At 40.4% G+C, this 18,819-nt stretch overlaps 1 protein-coding gene across 4 annotated transcripts in view; it reads left to right on the top strand.

Annotated features, from left to right (window-relative positions):
* KIF13B (kinesin family member 13B) overlaps positions 1–18,819 on the top strand; it is a 132,248-nt gene that overhangs the window by 35,353 nt on the left and 78,076 nt on the right. For all 4 annotated transcript variants that reach the window (XM_074895452.1, XM_074895453.1, XM_074895454.1 and 1 more), the window contains one exon: positions 17,085–17,100. In XM_074895452.1, coding sequence (XP_074751553.1) covers positions 17,085–17,100 — 16 coding nt within the window. The remainder of the gene's footprint in view (positions 1–17,084; positions 17,101–18,819) is intronic.

Raw genomic sequence — 18,819 nt, 5'->3', positions numbered from 1 at the left:
TTTTCAGTTTGTCTCTCTAAATATATGCTAGTTGGTGGTGTATAGCAAACTTCTTCTTTGTCTATAAATTAATCAGTTTGTGGATTTTTTTTTTTTCCCTCTCAGTTGTTGCTTTTATGAATATGTGATGGTTTGTAGTGGTGGGCAAAGTGTGAGCTCTGGAACAGCTAATCCGCAAATACACTGTAGTTTATTTTTAACAGGACTATGAGTACATTTCCATGCAATAACTTTTCTTCCTCTCAGAGACCCCTTACTTTCTGTTCCCACTTCTAACCCCACCAAAACAGAGGTTAGACATTAAAGATAATGTTTTCTTAAGCAACTTGTATGTGTGGGGAGTTTTTGTTTCGTAAGGGAGTAACACGCAACTGAGTTGATACATCTGCACTGTTTGGGGGAGTTATAGTCAGGAGAACGTCAGGTGGAAATGAAGACACTTGAGTTTGATGTACATGGTCTAACTGTAAAGAACTGCAGCTACTGCCCATTTGAGTTTCTCTGCTTGCACCATGTAGCATTGAAGCTTAAATGTCATCCTCCTACTTCGCTAGGAAGGGATGTAATCTTTTTGGTTACAATCCGTTTGTTTCTTGCTACAAAACATTTTATACGGTAATGATATGAACGGGAAGGGAAACAGCTGACTTTCAGATTCCATAACATGGAATTATGAGTTGGAGTTAATGTTCCCAAGTGGATTGTTGGGGTTTTTTTCAGTGTGACTGAAGCTGCTTTGTGACTTTAAGTGGATGATGCAGTAACCAGGGAATCCAGCAGTGACATTTATAGGAGAAGAGTACAGTTGATTAATGATTCTTGTTTTGTCATCCTGTATGAAATGTTGTGTGTTAAGCATTAGATGTATAGTCTTAAACTAAGGGAAATGTTAGTCTTTGGCTTTCAGCTTCTCAAAATGGTCTGATGTCTTTTGGATTTAGAGAAACAAACTATGGCTGAATACGAAGTCAGGTGCTTCAAACTGAGAGTAAATCAGTCCTGTTCATTTGTTAAAATTCCAGTATCCTCTTGTTCCTCAACACAGATATTCATAACTGCTTTTTGTAATTTAGGATTAACTGCAGGTATCATTCGGCACGTTTCTAACCTCTAGATTTGGTTTAGCGTTAGCAAAAATAGTGCCTTTCATGGTGGTTGTATGTTTAAAATAATTAAAAGGGCTTATTGAGACACATGTAGAAACATCTGCTTTTATTATTGTTTGCAGGGGAACTGCTGTGTACAGTGCTAAATCATGATTGTGTCATCTAAAGTGCTTTTGCACATGCTGTCCCATATGAATCACAGTCAAACCGTCAACAAGTTGCATCCAAAAGCAAGATGTTTCAGTTAGAAGAGGCAACCAGCAGGCAGTCTGGAAGTTCAAAGTTAGAATTCAGCAGAAACCATCATTTGGCTCCTTTCAGTACACATGAAAGCCTTACGTCTCATTACTGTTTATGAATACCAGCAACTAGCTGTGTAGCCTCCACTTGCAGACTTAAAATAGCTTCTTTGCAATGCAAACTTGGCACCAGGAGCTGACGGGTTTATTCGATATCACCTTTATGTGTCCTTTTTTTTCAGGAAAATGAATGGCTCCTTAACTGTGCATGTGAACTGTCATACTATCACGGAAATAATCACTGAGACCACAAAATATTAAACACTTTTCCACGTGGCACGTACCACACTGTCTCCCAAATAGATCATTGGAAAAGGAAAAGAGAAGTTTAAGTGAAACCAGCTGGTAGCAAGTATCTGGTGCTGGTGGCTACTGTGGAACAAAAGAATGGTGTGAGGAGGTAAACATTAGTTCAAATTTCAGGTTGGAGTTGACTTTTTTTCTTGGTTTACGTTTTTACACTTCCAGGGTTTGAACTTTTTGCAGAGAGTATTTTGCCCAGAATGTAACAGAACTCACACTGAACCTAGGCTACCTTTGCATTTGCATCATATAAGCAAATGCTGTGTCATTTCTTTAACTGTGGTCTTTTAGCAATGGTAGATATATTTTTAAAAGTTGCATATTTAGGTAAAGAATTTAAAAGTATGAGCAAGACATTTTATCAGACTACAACAAAGAAATGTGATTGCTTTTCTGGATTATTAGGGGTTTTTTTCCCCTCTTTAATTACATTGCTTTATGGCAGAACACAGAAAATTTAGCTCTATAAGTTTTATGAAGGTGAAAGCCATCCCTGTACCACCGTGCCACAAGCTACTCAGCAGATTCTTCCAGAGCACGGGCATAGTTTTAACTTTAATTAAATTAATACTTTACAAGGCTACAGCACATGGTCAGTGATGAGTATGGAACTATTTCTACATTTCTCCAAGGCCAGGTTGGACAGGGCTTTGAGCAGCCAGGTCTAGTGGAAGGTGTCCCTGCCCATGGGAGGGGGTCGGACTAGATGATCTTTAACGTCCTTTCCAACCCAAACTGTTCAGTGAATCTCTGACTTTCTGCAGTGTCTGAGCATACATTTTTACTAATCATTTCTGGCAGTGGAAACCAGCACACAGGTTTCTGTTCCTGGGTGATCTATTGCTCTGTTCACTAAGTCTCTCTCTCGGGGGGGAAAAAAAAAAAAAAAAAAAGCCAGTTTATTATGGCTGAGTTCACAGAAAAGCCAATCAACTGTGGTCATAATCCAGAATAGACATCATAGATGCTTTAGTTCAGAAAACAGTTCTGAGTTTTGAATTCACAACTAACGGGATCTGTTCTGCAGTTGTGATACATTTGCTCACAGTGGCTACACGAAGACTCGTACATACACAGCCCCTAGTACAGCATTTCTTGTTAGCTGGTTTTGTGTGCTGTTTTCCCTATTTTGAGGTCCTACGTATTGTTTAAGTGAGGTGGTAGGTACCTACGTATTGTTTAAGTGAGGTGGTAGGTACCTACGTATTGTTTAAGTGAGGTGGTAGGTACTTAAATAGCTGGATGGCTGCATTCTTGCAACACAGGACACTTGAACATACAATGAACTTATAATTGGCCTGAACTGCATGTAATACAACACATGTATAATGTCATGAAAAGGGCTTTTGAAAATATCTACAATCATAAACAGTTTTTTGTTCCAGATCAGTTTTGTGATAGGGTTTAAGGCTCCTTTTGGGGTTGCCTTTGGGTTTGTTTGGTTGGGTTTTTTTGAAGGGAGAGGTGTTGAAAGGGATTTCAAAAGAAAAGGCGTGCTGGGGAGATAAACAGTTCTGTGTTTAAGAGCAGTGCAGGAAGTGAATAGATGGCGTTGCTTGTGGGAAGCTCTTGGAAGTAATTAGTGATAAGGGTGAGGAAGGAGGAAATCTGGTTGGCAGCTGCTGCGCGTTCAGCAGCGCTTCTGACCTTGGCCTGTAGGTGTTTGAAAGCTGCTGGGGAAAGGTTTGCTGCCAGAGCTGCTGCGTTTACCTGAATTCCCTTTGAAAGACTTAAGTGAAATCTGCTGAAAACCTGCAGGGTGTAGCTTCTCCTCGGGTGCCTAAAAGCCCTGCATTCCTTACTTAGGCATGGCTTAATACGTGTGATATAAGTTGGTGATAGATTGGAGGAGCCATGGTTGCACTTTTTAGGCACCTAATAAGAGTACTAGGAACAGTCTCGCATTGGTCTGCTGTAGGGTGGGAATTGTATCCTCCTTGCCAAGGGTTCTCTGCCCTGCCGTGGGACAACAGGAGAGTTGGCAAGAGTGAATGAGTCGTTGGCCAGAGTCCAGAGCCCAGGAGATTGGTTGGCAGGAAAGTTACGTGGCAGGATTTAGTCTGACACAATTTATTTGGATGAAGGGATAACTGATGGTGTACGGTGCGTGTTTCACCTTGCTCAATATCTGAATTCTCTTGCCAGAACTGTAAAATTATAAGTTAATCCTTGATTGCTTCTTACAGTGCTGCAGGCCATAGTCTCTGGAAGAATGTTTCGTCAGCCAAAAATTATGTGTCGCTTTACCAACCCCAGTTACAATGCCTATTCCAGCTAACTTGTGAATTAATTGTGACCAGATGCTTTTACACTATTTACACTGCAGCTTCTGCAGTTGGTACCACTAGTCCCACTTCTCTAATGTCTGTTACTGATTCTTATTTTTTTTCCCAGCATGAATAAATTACCAACAGTAATGTACAAGCCCTTAAGCAACTGTCAGATTTGGTTTTGGAGGTGATGGGTGTTGGTACAAGTGTTTAATGAAAGAATTTTTTGTACACAATAATAAATAAAGATCATTGGGACAAGAAGCAGGGAATAAAAGCTTATTCAAAATGACCTTCCCCATTAAATACTTTGGGATTATCTGATTCCCCAAATGAGAGCTTTCAGTTGGAATACAATGGGCATGAAAGAACTGCAGTGCTTTGAAATAGTTATGTGGTGTGTTGACTCAAGAATAGTTCACAAAATATTTCCTACACTTAAAAATGACCACAGTGATTTGCTGAGGTGGGAGGGAGAAGAATAGACAAAGCAGATGTGTAAGTTCATCATGTGGACAAAGGATGAATTTAGGAAAGTTAAGGGCACAGAGGAATGCTACAGTGAATCGGTAGCACTTAATTTAGGAAGAAATGGGCTTTTACCGCTAAATATGGAAGAAATTGATATTTTGCAGAGAGAAAGAAATGGAAATGCCAAATATGTAGGCAGTGTTTTCATCCTGCAGCTGAGGTCTCCTGCACCTTCAGGCTTAGCCGTACAGTCAGCTGCACCTTGGCTTTGCTGTGTGCACTGTGTGCCCACAAGCCTGGGATTGTCTGTCCTTTTTACTCCAAAGATTTTTTTTTTTTCTTCAAAACAAGTTCTTGATGCATATCTATATACTTTCAAGCAATTCTAAGCTTAAGCAAATACTTCATTCTGCCTAGAGCACTATGACCTTTTTTTTTTGACAGTCCAGAGTCATTAGTAGGGCACATACGGGCTGAGCTGTCATGGTGAAGGCTTGCCTGTAATTTTCATAATATGCTGTATTTTCCCTTTGCTTCTCAGCAAACAGGTCAATTATAGCTTATTTCCCATCCTTGTGCTGGGAAAAGAACAGTTGATTTGAATGGTACATTGAGGATACGGATTTCTTTTCTAGGTCAGGCAGAAGAGCCAGCTCGGTGCAAAAATGTCCCTCTGAAAAGCAGTAGTCAGCAAGGCTGTAGCGGGATCTAGGCTGCTTGTTTTAATGGTTCTTTCTAGTCTTAGTTTCTTTGGGACAAAGATTTTATTTATTTCCTCATGCCAGGTACTCTAATAGCAAGATTTCAGCCCTGAGCACTCATTAGAGTTTGGAAAAGTGACAACAGAAAGTAACTCCTGCTTTCTATAGCGGGGATATGGGCAAGTGAGGAAAGCACTCCCTTCTTCACATCGTTCGTGGCACAACTGTAATCTTGCAGCTGCTGAACTGTTGGAGTAAGTTTGCATAAATGCTGGGTAAAGGGGCTTGAAATCTTCATCAAGAAAATGTAATGTGTCAGTGTATGCCAGAATGCTTCAAATTTCTGTTGGCATTCAGCATATGGGAAAGGTCAAAGTGGATAGTAGAATTAGAGAATTGTTTAGGTTAGAAAACACCTTTAAGATCGAGTCCAACCGTTAACCTCACACTGCCAAGTCCACTAAACCATGTCTCTAAGCACCATGTCTACACATCTTTTAAATACCTCCGGGGATGGTGACAGAGATATTGATTGCTGCCTGCTTTCTTATCTTCATGTTTTCAGTCAAGTTTGCTTAAATGGGTTGGAGGAATATCGACAAATATTGCAAGAGTTGATTGCGGGAGGGGAAGGCGTGTAGTCTGTGCTCTTGGGAAGAGTGAAAGACAGTATGACACGTTGCTCTTTTTTTAGAGCTATCAAGCACTTATTTTACTATGGATGAATGTTTAAGGCTTCTAATATGCATCAAGATTTTTTTTGAAGCGCTCTTTTTGAGATGCCAGTGTCTTGACAAGCTGCTGTTCTCGTATCCCTGTTTTATTAGAGTGGTTCAGATCTGTTGTGCTGTTCTTTCATCTTGCAGGCTCCTTAGACATCAATGGGAGGTTTGAGTTGAGAGTACATAGATATTGTGCAACAACCTCTGGCTTATCACTGTGATCATGAAACGTGTATGTGCTGAAGCAAGGAAATACAGGTGGTTACTGAACCATGGAGGCAAGACAAATAACTTTTATGCTAATGGCCAGCCCTTCTTGCCTACAGCTCTCACTTTTTCCCTCCTCCCCATATACAATTAGATCAACATCAGTTGTGGTTTCCAGTGTGTGTGTGTGTAGTTTTAAATACAGCTTGAGTCCTTAATTTGGAGTTGGATCCAAAATCAGGCCATGAATAGAGTTACCACATGAAAATAACACTTTGCTTAGCAGCTGCCTGGTTCTGGACTGGGCACATTACTCTGAGGTAGGAAGTTCTGCAGTGTGCATGTGCCCAGAACTGCCCTCTTCAGCAGCTGAAGACCCAGTGATGCTGAAAATGCACTGAGATTCAGAAAGTAACTGGAAACTATATCTATTGACATTCCCAACCTTGTAAATACACTGTGTGTATACAAAACACACCATTACGATTGATTTCTTTACACAATGTGGCCACAGCAATGTTCTCTCTTGAACTGCAGCTCTTTCAAACATTGCCTACTTACTTAGTGGCTGGTGGGCTTGCTAAAGAAGTCAGAACTGAACCCATGCATCTCCTCAAACAGGCATCACCTTCTCCATAGAGAGGAAGATGTTATTCTTCACTTGAAGACAAGGCAGGTTTGTGGAACCAAAAAACAAGGTAAAGGAGGTAGTTTGACTTTTTATTTAGACTACGAAGCTGGAAGGTGTTTCCTGAGTTGCAGTCTTTGTGATTGTCTCACATAAATGGCATGAACAATCATGAGATAAATGACTGTAAGGTCTTTGGGATGTGGTCTTTGCAGCAGAAAATGTATAGTAGCAGGTGTGCTAGAGTTTCTTCATGGCTTAAGTAATTCAGTGGAAGGAGGGTAGATAAGGAATTAGCAAGTGCTCAGACACACGTAAGTATAGGAGAGACACCTCTTCTACACATTGTGTTTAGAGGGAGTTAGTGTGTATTTAAAAGAAATAGAAAATATTACCAGAATTTTCTAAATGCTTTCAATGAATCGTTTGTTTCCCCGGGTTGAAGAATCCGTACAGTAATTTCTGTCACTTGCAGTGATTGTCTGCTTAACCTGAGGGTGAAGAGCTTGTGGGCTACTCCGGAAGCTTGGAGCCTCCACAGTTGCAGATCCTTTCCTACTCCTGCAAATGGCTCTTGCTCTTTATCATGGACTGTTCTCTTTTTCTCTTCCTTATTTGAAGCAGAGAGGTGCTGAATTAGATTCTTTTTTTTTTTTTGTCAAATGTTGGATGCACACACTTGTGTATAGGTATGTGTATAGGTGAATCCATGGAAAAAAAAAAATCAAATGTCTTCTAAAATGATTTGGGATGGTGTATTTGTGTTTTCAAGGAAGACAGAGAAACTCAAACTGGTTTTAGGTAGAGGCTCTGATGTGTTAATGAATTGGATGATACAGCTGGCTGATCTACAAAAGGAGGAAATACCGGGCGTGGTGGAACTGAAAGAGTTCTTAAAATACCCTTTCATGAATTAAAAAATGTTGTTCTCAATCCTAGGTGCTCGTAAAAGACTTCTTGCTCCCCCCACCCCCCTTTCCCACCTCTATTTTCTACTTGTAGCTGCCTGTAGACTCCCCGTAGAAATTTCTGTGGATGTCAGCATGTTTTTCGTTCTGAAGCAAGAGAGTGTTGACAGTTCTCACATCCTGCACAAGGGAAGGGAGCAGGGAGGGGGCCTGGGGAGGTTGTCTGGTGCAGTTTCTATCAGTGGAGAAGGGACTGGCATCACTTTGGCTCGTTCCCAGCTTTTACCGTTTTGCTGAGTCTAATAAAAATCATGTTACAGGAAGGAATTGCAGTAAGCCTTGAGATCATTTTGAAGTGAGAAGTGTGAGACAAATCTTTCAAAAAATAGTGCTCTGGACTGCTCTAGCTGACTGAAAGCAGACACAGAAAAAGTTGTTTTGAAAGATTTTTTATTTTTATTTTTTCCCAGGAGACCTGGTGACAAGTCCTCTGCCCTGGTAGCTCTGTCATAAATGCGCACAGAAATGTACACAGAGAAGTCAAAACCACTTTTCTAGGCAGAGGGCTGTAGAAGTAAGGCACAGCTATTTGATATTGGAAAGGCCTCACAAAGAAAAGAAAAAGTCAGTATTAAATTTATGGTGATGATTCTTACTGTGTTTGAAATAATTTTCTCATTGTTTTGTGAATGTGCTTGGTGTATTTAATCTTTTAAGAGCTGAAGGAAGTTGCTGATGAAGAATTTAATCATTCACAGTTGTGTTCGTGAGCTCTTCTAAATCACACCTACAGGTGTAGGTTGAAACCCCTACATTTTCAAAATAAGCATGTTAATAATCTTACAGTGAAGAAGCTGGAGGTAAGGAGGGCTAAACACAGCTCTTTCTCTGGAACTTACCTTTGCATTAGACAAGTTGCCCTGTGTGTTGCATGATGAATTGTCAACTTGCTCACAGAAAAACTAAAAAATACAATTCAGAATGGTATATCTGTTCCAAAATTGGGCCTTCATAACACAGTTTCTGCATTAATCAAAGATTAATTCTGTGTATTGACATTGACAGGAACTAGGGCTAATGATGTGAAGAAAACCTTGAACTGGGAGTCTTGGATCCTCTTGGGAATAAGGAGCTTGTGGCATGGGAAAGTGAAGGGGACAGGCTGAAACTCATCTAATTGGAAAGTAAAATGCTTTTTAGAAACAAAAACCCAACCCTCGCTTTTTAGTGAAAAGTTCTGCATGTGTATGTTTTTAGACAATGGTTTAGTAAGAAGAAAATAATTGGCTATTAGATACTAATATCACAGCCAAAAGGGTTTCCTGAGGTTTTGTTGTGGGAAAGGGAACAACAGCATCAACTGTTCAGTGCCACGGCATTTGAGGTAGCTCTGATGATAATAATCTTGAAGAATTCCAAGTAAGATGTCAGACTCTGATTTCCTGAGCTTGTTTCACTCCTCATACAGTCTGTTGAGGGTTTGGGGTTTATTTTTTTTTTATTATAAGTGTGGTGAAGTCAGTCTAACAGCACAGTTATTCTCATACAACCATTGCTTGTACAGACACTGTCGTGCCACTGAAGAAGATGCCTTGTGAAAACACAGACTGTTTTCCCCCTTTGGTGAAATTCTGTTGTTGAAAGTATCTTTACAACATGTAATTAGGTCCACATCAGGATGGCTTTTCTTATCCCATTAGCTATTCTATCAGGTGTAGAGATTTTTTTCCTCCAAAATGCTTGTCAATGATTTGATAGCCTGCAGTACGGCTCTCCTTTTTGAGTTCTCTAACTTTATATTTATCCTATATGTCTGTGGCTTGTGTGGGCATTTTAATGATTGCTTTTAGTGTAAACCCTTTTGCTTTCTATAGTGTACAGTAGATCCTTCTAGGATTAATATTGTGTAACAGTGATTTGGCTTTTTAGCCCCTTGCCTTAAGCTAAAGGTTTTCCTAGATGAGAACGTTGTGCGTATAGATGCCCGCATTAGGTGATGCTGTAGAACAAGATTATCATACGTGTTTCTCTACACCTATATGGACATACATGTGATGCTTTATCTGCCTTTTTGGGAGCTTGTCACACAGCTCCCGGGCTGGCTGGAGATTGTGTTTGCCTAATGCAAGTTTTGCCGTTGTCCCGGAGGCAATACAGGTTTTCTGCCAACTCCCAGGGCAAGGACCATCGTGTTTCCTCCTGGAGAACTATCACTGGAGTTAATAGGCTGCCAAATCATAAGAGGGCTTTTTTTTTTTTCTCCCTCCCATGATTATAAAAAGGTAACTACATCAGGCGTTATTAAAAAATACTGAAATTCACAATAGTAATTGAAAGTTTGGGTACTGGCTGTTCACCAAACATTCTCTAGAGCACAATGGTATCCCAACATCTAAGTGTTTACAAACAAAAGGATAAAGTTGTAATCCCCTTGTCATAACATGAGCTTCATGGGATACGTGCCCCACTTGAATGTGGTCAGATTATTGTACTAACGATACAAAAAATTTTAGCTCCAAATAGAAAACACCCCAAACCCACAAAGCTGCTGTTGAGCCTGGGTTCTTGGTTTTTGGGGCTTTTTTTTCTTTTTTTCTTTTTTTTTTTTTTTAGCTGACAGAAATTAGTTTTGTCAGTAGAAACTAAGTAACCTCCAACTATGCCTGGAATGCCTTGGGGCACTGAAGGAATTTTCCAAGTAACAGTGATTACTTTTGTTCCTTTTAGCTACACAAGTTTAGGCTTAGAACTGTATGCTCTTTCACTTTTTTTTTTTGAGGTATTTGGGGATTTTGTTTTAAAGAGACTGTTTCTGCTCACAAAAAAAATCTTGCGCTCAAATAGAGTAGCATGGTTTTCTCCCGAGGAGCTCAGTATTGCTATGGAGATAATACTGAGACTCCATAAGAATAGTATTAATTGGAGGATATCAATCCAGAAATTGGAGTCTAGTAGCTCTCAACACTTGGATATTGCTTGGTCTATGTATAAAAATGGGGAAATTTGTAAACTGTTAAACTCAACAGGCTTAAGCACTTTACTTTCTGAAATAATCTGGGAAAATGGATTTCTAAGTATCATAGCATAAAGTCTGAAGTGATCAAACTTGATTTAGTTGACATTTCCTCTCATTGTATACCTAGCAGCAGCAAAATGTGCTGCAAGTTGTAGTTGTCTGGTATGTGGAAAGAGAGGAAACAGCTTCTCAATTAATTCTACTATTTCTTATCAGTTGTCATACTGCTGTCTTTCAGTTGTGTCTGTGCTAGTAAAATTAAATTTATTGCTTAAATTTTATTTCACTGTCAGCTAACTTTCTTTTATGCCAGGAAGGAAATTCTGCAGCTGAAATTTAAAGAGTAAAACTCTGAACATTGCAGCGTCTTCACTAACTGCTGGCTCTTCAGAAAACTTTATTCTGAATCCTTTATTCATATAGAAAAAAAAAATTACTACCAGTTAAAGGATCTGCTTCAGAAAGATAAATTCTTCCAAACGTCAAACAAATGCACGATTTTCCTGTTGTTTTTTTGTTTGTTTGTTTGTTTGGGGTTTTTTTTCTGGCTAAATCCTTATCTGGTGTGCCTGAAGTTGTTTTGCTGGTGCTAGATCTCTAGTAATTCCTACACCACTTTCCAGCTTCTCCACACTAGGAAGTTTCTGTAGTAAAGTGGAAGATATATTTGCTACATCATGGTGGAAGGTAAACTTGAAAAATCATAGGCCTGTTATTCCAAAATAAAAAAATTGCAAAGTAGTGTTTTGTTAAATCCTGCCTCCCATTACAGGCAGGTATCTAATACCAGGACAGCGTGAGCGATGCACAAGTTCCTTTGACATTCTGCTCCATCTATGCCCAGTATTTGCCCTCCCAGATGTAGTGAGAGGTCAAACTCAAAAGCTTGTTTGAAGGATGAGTTTTCTTGAAAAACCCTTCAGTCCGTGAAAGCTGTTACCTTTTAACCCATCGCTCTTCAAACAAACCCTACATTTGCTTAGTAAAGCTCTGCACTGAGGTTCTGTGAATGTGATACTTGATTTTTCTGAGGTGTTCCCAAGCATCCTTACCCTGCTATGTTTGAGTGGGGAAGCTCAGAGCGGGTGAGTGAGTGAGAGGGAGCAAGTGAAAACACTGTACAGAAGCCACAAAAGAAATTGAGCATTATAGGTGAAGGTTTTTCCTACAGGTACTATTTAGGACATGCTTAACCAGGGAAAGGAAGGAAAGATAGATCTGTGGGGACAACTAATTCTGCCCAGTGTATCATTAATTATTTCATTCCAGGGAATAGCTGATATATGATGCAGTTATGTGTTTGTGTGAGAACCTGGCATAGTTATTGTACTGCTTTTATCTGCAACAAAATGGTAATAAAATCACAGAATCACAAAATGGCTGAGGTTGGAAGGGACCTCTGGGGATCATTGAACATTTGTCCTTCAGGTGCTATGCTGGAGTGTTTTTACAGAATCATCTCTGTTGGAAAAGCCCTTGCAGCTCCCCCAGCCCAACCATGACCCTCCCCCTGACCGTTCCCAACTCCCCCAGATCCCTCAGCGCTGGCTCAGCCCGACTCTTCAACCCCTCCAGGGATCCCGGGGACTCCCCCCTGCCCTGGGCAGCCCATTCCAACGCCCAACAGCCCCTTCTGCACAGAAATCCTTCCTCAGAGCCAGCCTGACCCTGCCCTGGGCAGCTTGAGGCCGTTCCCTCGGGGCCTGGCGCTGGGGCCTTGGCTCCAGAGACTCATCCCCCCTCTCTGCCCCCTCCTGGCAGGGAGTTGCAGAGGGCCAGGAGGTCTCCCCTCAGCCTCCTCTGCTCCAGACTGAACCCCCCCAGTTCCCCCAGCCGCTCCCCAGCAGACCTGTGCTCCAGACCCTGCCCCAGCTCCGTTGCCCTTCTCTGGCCACGCTCAGCTGGATACTGGGACCAGGTCTGGGACTGCTTCCCATGTGCACTGAGTGAGAATGAAAGCAGAGTTGCAACATAGCATTTCTCTTCCAGATTTGCTTGGAAATGTGGAGCGGATATCATGGCTGTGCATGTCATAACAGGAATTGTGACTGTGGCATATGAACAGTTTACCTGATACTAGATTTAAGAAGTATCAGTAACACAGTGGTTTGGACTATATCCGTACAGAGTTTAAAAAGAATAAACTTGCTACAAAATAGAGTTGTTCCTGCATCTGAAGGGTAAATTACTGTGACACTTGATGCCAACTTTACTTTTAATAAAATGTGTGTGAATGCAAATTGATTTAAGGTAAACTCAGCCAGAAGCATAAAGCTGTAATCTTAAGAGTGATCTCTGGTAGATACTGACACCTTTCTGCTGTCAAGCCCCAAGTAGTTTTTCACTACCAGTAGGTTTTTCTGGTTGGGTTTTTAGCTAGTTTGTAGAGTTTATGCTGAGCAGTTCCTGCTGAAGGGCATAAAATAGCACTAATCATATTGGAATTTGATATGCTTGTTTTTTTCAATGGTTATGGAAGATTGAAAGTGGAAAGCATTAAGAATTTCTGGAGATTTCCTGTGGCTTTCCTAATCTATAGTTATTGTTGGAATTGTTCCCTCTCTCCTTTTATTTTAACCTGCAAATTCTTACTATTTTTTGCTATTCCAGAAGCTTCTGAAAATGGTAAAATATTATGTTTCAGTTCCATAAATCTAGTGTAGCCTTGTGCCACCGAGCAGTATCAACCAAATTTGTAGTTTGGATGTTGTTGTGGTTGCTGTTGAAAAAGAACATTTCCTATGCCAAAAAAAACCCCAACCCAACCCCCCAAAAAAAACACTGGGGGGGGGGGGGGGGAAGCCTGGCTTGTCAGGTCATGCCCTACAGCCTCTGAACCTCTTTTCTCTGCTTTCTGCTTCCCACCTTTCTCCTCCCATTTGCCCCATCTGCCCATTTCTGATTAAGGCGAGAAGCAGGATGTGCTGTGACTGATTTAGAGCATGTGCTGATTTGCCAGCTGGCTGCTATCTCTGAGCTGTTGGGTCAGTCAAGGAGAATAGATAAGGTCTGAGCTATCCTTGCCTCTTCCCAGTAATGTTTCACTTCTACTCATTTGCTGTGACGTTTTTCCCCATGGGATTTGCAAAATCTCAGATATACTTAAGGCCACTATACCTTTCCTCTCCTTCTGAACCTGGAAAGCTGGAGTTAAAAATGTCATGAGATATTACCAAAATAGCACTTACAGCTGTGGCTGAACAGAATAGTTTATTGGGCTTGAAATATCATTTAATTATTGGAGACTTTTTTTTTTAAAAAAATACCCAGAAGTAATAGTGGTGTTGGACATATACTGATGGTCTCAGCTGGGAATTGCTCTGGTTTTATCCGGTGTTTAAATTGTGCAGAAGATCTGTGAAACCACTTGCATTTTTATAAGAAAGCAAATGTGCCTTGGTCAAGAAGCTTATACCCTGTAAGAGCTGGCGTAAAAAGAAATGATTACTCAGGGTTGCATGTCTTCACTCTTGAAACAGCATGTATATTCACTCAGCTGCAACAAATAAAATAGTAATAAATGTAGTTAGTTGTTTCACTGTATTCTCTTTCTCCTCTTTTCATTTTAGAAATCCTAGATACGTTAGATTCCTACTTCTGTTCAACACTGAGTTGAAAAAAGATAAAAGAGGGGAGTTGGCGAAGCAAACTCCTGTCAGTCTGGATTCAAGTGAAAATATGTAGCTGAAAACATCTTAGTGACATCCTTCAGTAGATAAAAGATAAAGTTTTCCCTTCCTGGCCTGGACGTTCCTGCTGCATTTGAGATAGATGTGAATTATTGGCTGTCAGCCAAGGAATGATGGCACGTCCTGCCTGCACCTCTGAAACGGGAGAATCCTTGGGGGAAACTGGGATAGTCCTGCAACAGTCGCTTCAGTGTGAGCACCTTTCCCTCTCTGTCTTACAGGCACTGGTTTCAACATGGGTTTTGGCGTGAGCGGTTTACAGGTGACACAACTATACATAATATTTTCTGCTTTAGAACTACTTGTGATTCTCTACTATTCCTTACAATTGGAAGTTGTCAATACTAGGATCTTCTGGGTTTTTTTTCTTAATGCCAGCCTTATCCATAGGAAATGTTCTTTGCATATGTTGCTGTCATCTGTGTTTTGTTGTAGAAGATACTTCCCTGCTCTGCAGGTGATGATGCTGTTGCTTGGTGTCTGCCTTTTCATCACCTCTGAGGTGAACTGTAGCGATGCGCAGTAATGATACTTGGGCATGGAGCCTCCTCTAGACACCCAGTGCTTCCAGTGGGTGCTTGTAGCTAAGCAGGCTGCTGTGGGTGCTGTATCCCCGTATGTATTCACTTCCCGTGGGTTTTGAATCAGGCTGAAAAATCTTTTCATGGGTTTCTGGGTCCAGCTATCACAGCGTGCAGCTGCAGCGCTCACAGATTCACATCTGCACCCTTCATGCTTTCCTTAGGGAAACATTTGTCTGATTTATTCTCTTCTTGGTCCAAAGCACTCAGCTCTAGATAGCTGTATCCTAAATGCTGTACACTGGGTTTCTTAGATACAAGGGCTTCCTTTTGCTCATGTTTGGATTAAGTGAGGATGTGAGACGTGTTTTTTTTGTGTTTGTGCAGCTCATTAGAAAATAAAAATAATAGAAAATAAAACCTTTAGTCTGAACTAAGCTCGATGGTTTACATAGCCTAGCATAATCCATCCTCTTAAAAATGTCTATGTGATAGGAGTTCTGAGATTGTATCCTTATTGCTTTAATCCAAATAATAATACGTCCTGTATTGAGAGCTGGAAGGATCAACTGCATTGTCACAATATAACCCTGCCTTGGAACTGGGGTGGAGAGGATGAGCGTAACTGCTGAATTAAGAGCAACATCACATCTCTAAGTGCTAAACTCAAACTCGGAATCCAGGTTTGCTGTTCTCTTTATATTATGACAAGAATGATCTTCCTGTGAGAACAGAATGAGCCTGCCTTGTAAGCAGGAGCACCCCTAAAAGCCACTTAGCAGTTCCCAGTGAAATCCTTCAGCAAAATGCTCCACTAGCAGTTCAGAGCCTAGAAAGCCAACACAATGTTTTTGAGTCTCTCAGAGTAATCCAGATGGACTCTCTGGTGTCTTCTGTGTCTGGATCAAAGCCCTGGGGAAGGAGATTCCCTCAATACGCCTCCGTGTCTGTGACCCACCCAGGAGCAACAGAGACAGTCAAGAGTCTGTGCCAAGCGTGCTGCCAAGAGCCTTGGGAGAGCTTTTATTCAAACTTAGCCAAATGGCAGGGGAAAAGTGGGTGTGTTGTTACTGCTTACTTAAATGACCCTGTGACATGACTGTCATGGGGTAACCTTGACTTAAATAATCACCCAGTGTAGCCAGTCACACTGCTGCTATCCAAAGTCACTGTCATTCCTGTTATGTCTAACAGATATGCATATTAGATCCAAGCCTGAGTAGAATGAGAGGATGGACTTGCTTAATAAATATTTTTGAGAGACAATGCTGAGAAATTACTGTTTTAAAACACACTTCTCAACCCATGTAAACAGCAAGAACTCTGAGAGTAATCTTACATGGCTCCCATGTCTTTATCTTGCTCTGTTCAAAAGAAATCAGTAATGCTTGTCACAAGACTTCATTTGTTATTGATGTCAGGAGCTTCCTAATCTCATTTGGAAGGTCTAGGACAAGGAGAATAGCAGTTTTGTTGTGTGTTTGCTGTATTTCTCCAGTCTTCTGCATGTGGAAAGACTGCATAACCTGCTGTCAGGGCATTGACTGGTGCTGTGCTGTTTATTTTAAAGGTCACTCCGGTAATTTTGTTCTTGTTTAAAAAAAAAAAAAATACAAAAACCCCTCCCAAAAACCCTGAACAAACTTTTAAATTATGCACGTAACAGATTGAAGGAATAGCTATTCTCTGCTCATTCTTTTAGGGAAACTAATGTTTGCTCTGCTGTCCCAGCAACCGTGAGAGAATGGAGTTGGGCAAGTCCAAGGGTTGGACTCTGAAATTTCCTCTTGAATAACTCTCTTGAAGTTCCTGTTCAAGTGGCTTTGGAAATTTTTACGTTGCTTGGGTACTTTGTTTTTAAGGGACAGTGACACCCACAAGAATAGAAAGGGAGAGGTGTCACAAGAAAAAAAACAAACCTGGGAGAAAATGAGGAGAACGTGGTGGCAGCGTGAGGAAAATCAGTGGCTTTGAATTTAAAATTGGCTTATTCAGAGCAGCATCTCAAATCTTACTCTTGGAAAGAGATGAGCATTGGTTTATTAAATGACTTGGGATCTGTAAGCATGGGGAGATCTGAGGAGAGAAATGAACTTTTTTAATCCAGCGTTCCAATGATGAAGTAATAATGATAGAGTAATTAAGTTAAAATCGCTCTAACTAACAGTCTTCATTTTTCTTTTGTCTTTCTTTTTCTTACCCCTGTGTGTTATCCTTTTTGCTCCTGATGCTTTGGAGAACAGTAGGACCCAACCAAAGGTAAGGGCCTTTATTGCGTGTCAAATCAGTGTGTGAAAAATTATCATATCACTCATTCAGTCTTGGGTTATCCAAATATTAAAAGCATTTTGAAAATGAGCTCCGTAGTTGATCAGCTGTTGAGTAAGAAACTCGAAGCATCTCCTTGCTGCAGAAGAGCACTGTACAGCCTGTGCCAAAAAGTGAGTCACAGGAACAAATGAGAACATACATACTCAGCATTACAGACTGTGAATGGAAGACTGCTTGTTATTTGTGAGCTTTTAAAAGCATTTTCTGGTATTTGTGTAAAAGCAAACTCATTTGGTTGTTAATGGCTTATGATCCCGTGACTCTGTATTTGGTATGCAGATATCTATCTCCATTCTAGCATATCAGGATTCAAGCTTTATTGATGTGGTCATATAGCCAGCGATGTTTTCTGAAATGCTCTGAAGGCAAGGAATGTTATGATAATATGCTTAATTGTATAATAAATACAAAGAACCAAAAAAACCTTAATTTTAAACGAACAGGCTGTTGTTTGCTCAATTAGAGAATGTAAAATAACCACTTTTACCTTTTGATGCTGGGACATTAATGTAGTATAGGGGAAAAAAAAACAACCTGTATTTTTGAAGGTAAGTTATTTAAATTTCACAGGTTTTACTACACTAAACATTTTCCAAAATGTAGGTAGTAAGTTTGGATGTGTTGGTAGTATGGATTTTCGAATCTTGGATAATTTTTCTAATTATTTTAGTTAGTATAAATACTTGAAGAAGACTTGCTTTATTGCTCCACGAGTCCTTAAATTATTTTTCAGATTCCATGATATGTTCTATTAAGAAATGCTATAACTGAGGTAATTCTCTGCAGACTCAGTATCTCTTTTCAGGATTTTCTCATTATTAATATTGATATGATGCCACATCTTTTGTTCCTACAGTCTTTACTAGTTAAGAAATGTTGAGTTTGATTACCTACGCAGGTGCTAGTTCATGGTTAGTGCCTTTAGCATATAAACAACAGACTTCATTAAAATGGAACATGAGAATGTGTCAGCAAATAAAATGAAAGTTTCAAAAGCAATGGGGCGAGGGTTCAGAAGGTGGATGTGAGATGCTGGCATGATGTGCTTGCTCTGCCAGAGTGGTCTGAGGGATTGCAGACCTTGGCTACATAACAATGCAGAACATCTCAAGGGGAAAGAGCAGCCTTCATTAAGCTTAAGGGAAAAGAAAGCAGCCAAAGAGCAACACACTATACTTCCCTTTTCTTCCATCCTACAGAGTAAATTTTACCTGTGTGAATGTAGGTCAGATATTATCCTGATTTTTTTTTTTTTTTTTTTTCCCCTCTTCTTACAAATACGTATCCAGGGGAGTTGTTTTTGCCTGATTTTGCAGCCTGACATCCCAAAATACGCCCAGTCTTATGGGAGATCAGATTTAATGATGAAAGGTGCCCGCGGACCTTTAAATGAATTTACCACAAAATTGAAACTTTTCTATTTAAAAAGATTATAGTGCTACTATTATGATAAAACTCAGTTTCTCTGTATTGTTCTTTGCAAGTATTAGACTTTGCTGATCGCTGCTTCTGTATGTAAGTAGTATATAAATACATACTCCTCCTGTACAGAAGGAGGTTCTTACCCTAAGGCACGTTTTAATTTATGCAGACAAGAGACACAGGGAGATGTTGGGCAGCAACAGCCAGGGGACATCTGTCAGTTTG

This window comes from Athene noctua, chromosome 1 (genome assembly GCF_965140245.1).
Source record: "Athene noctua chromosome 1, bAthNoc1.hap1.1, whole genome shotgun sequence".
Taxonomy (NCBI): domain Eukaryota; kingdom Metazoa; phylum Chordata; class Aves; order Strigiformes; family Strigidae; genus Athene; species Athene noctua.
This window is presented reverse-complemented; position numbering and strand designations above follow the sequence as displayed.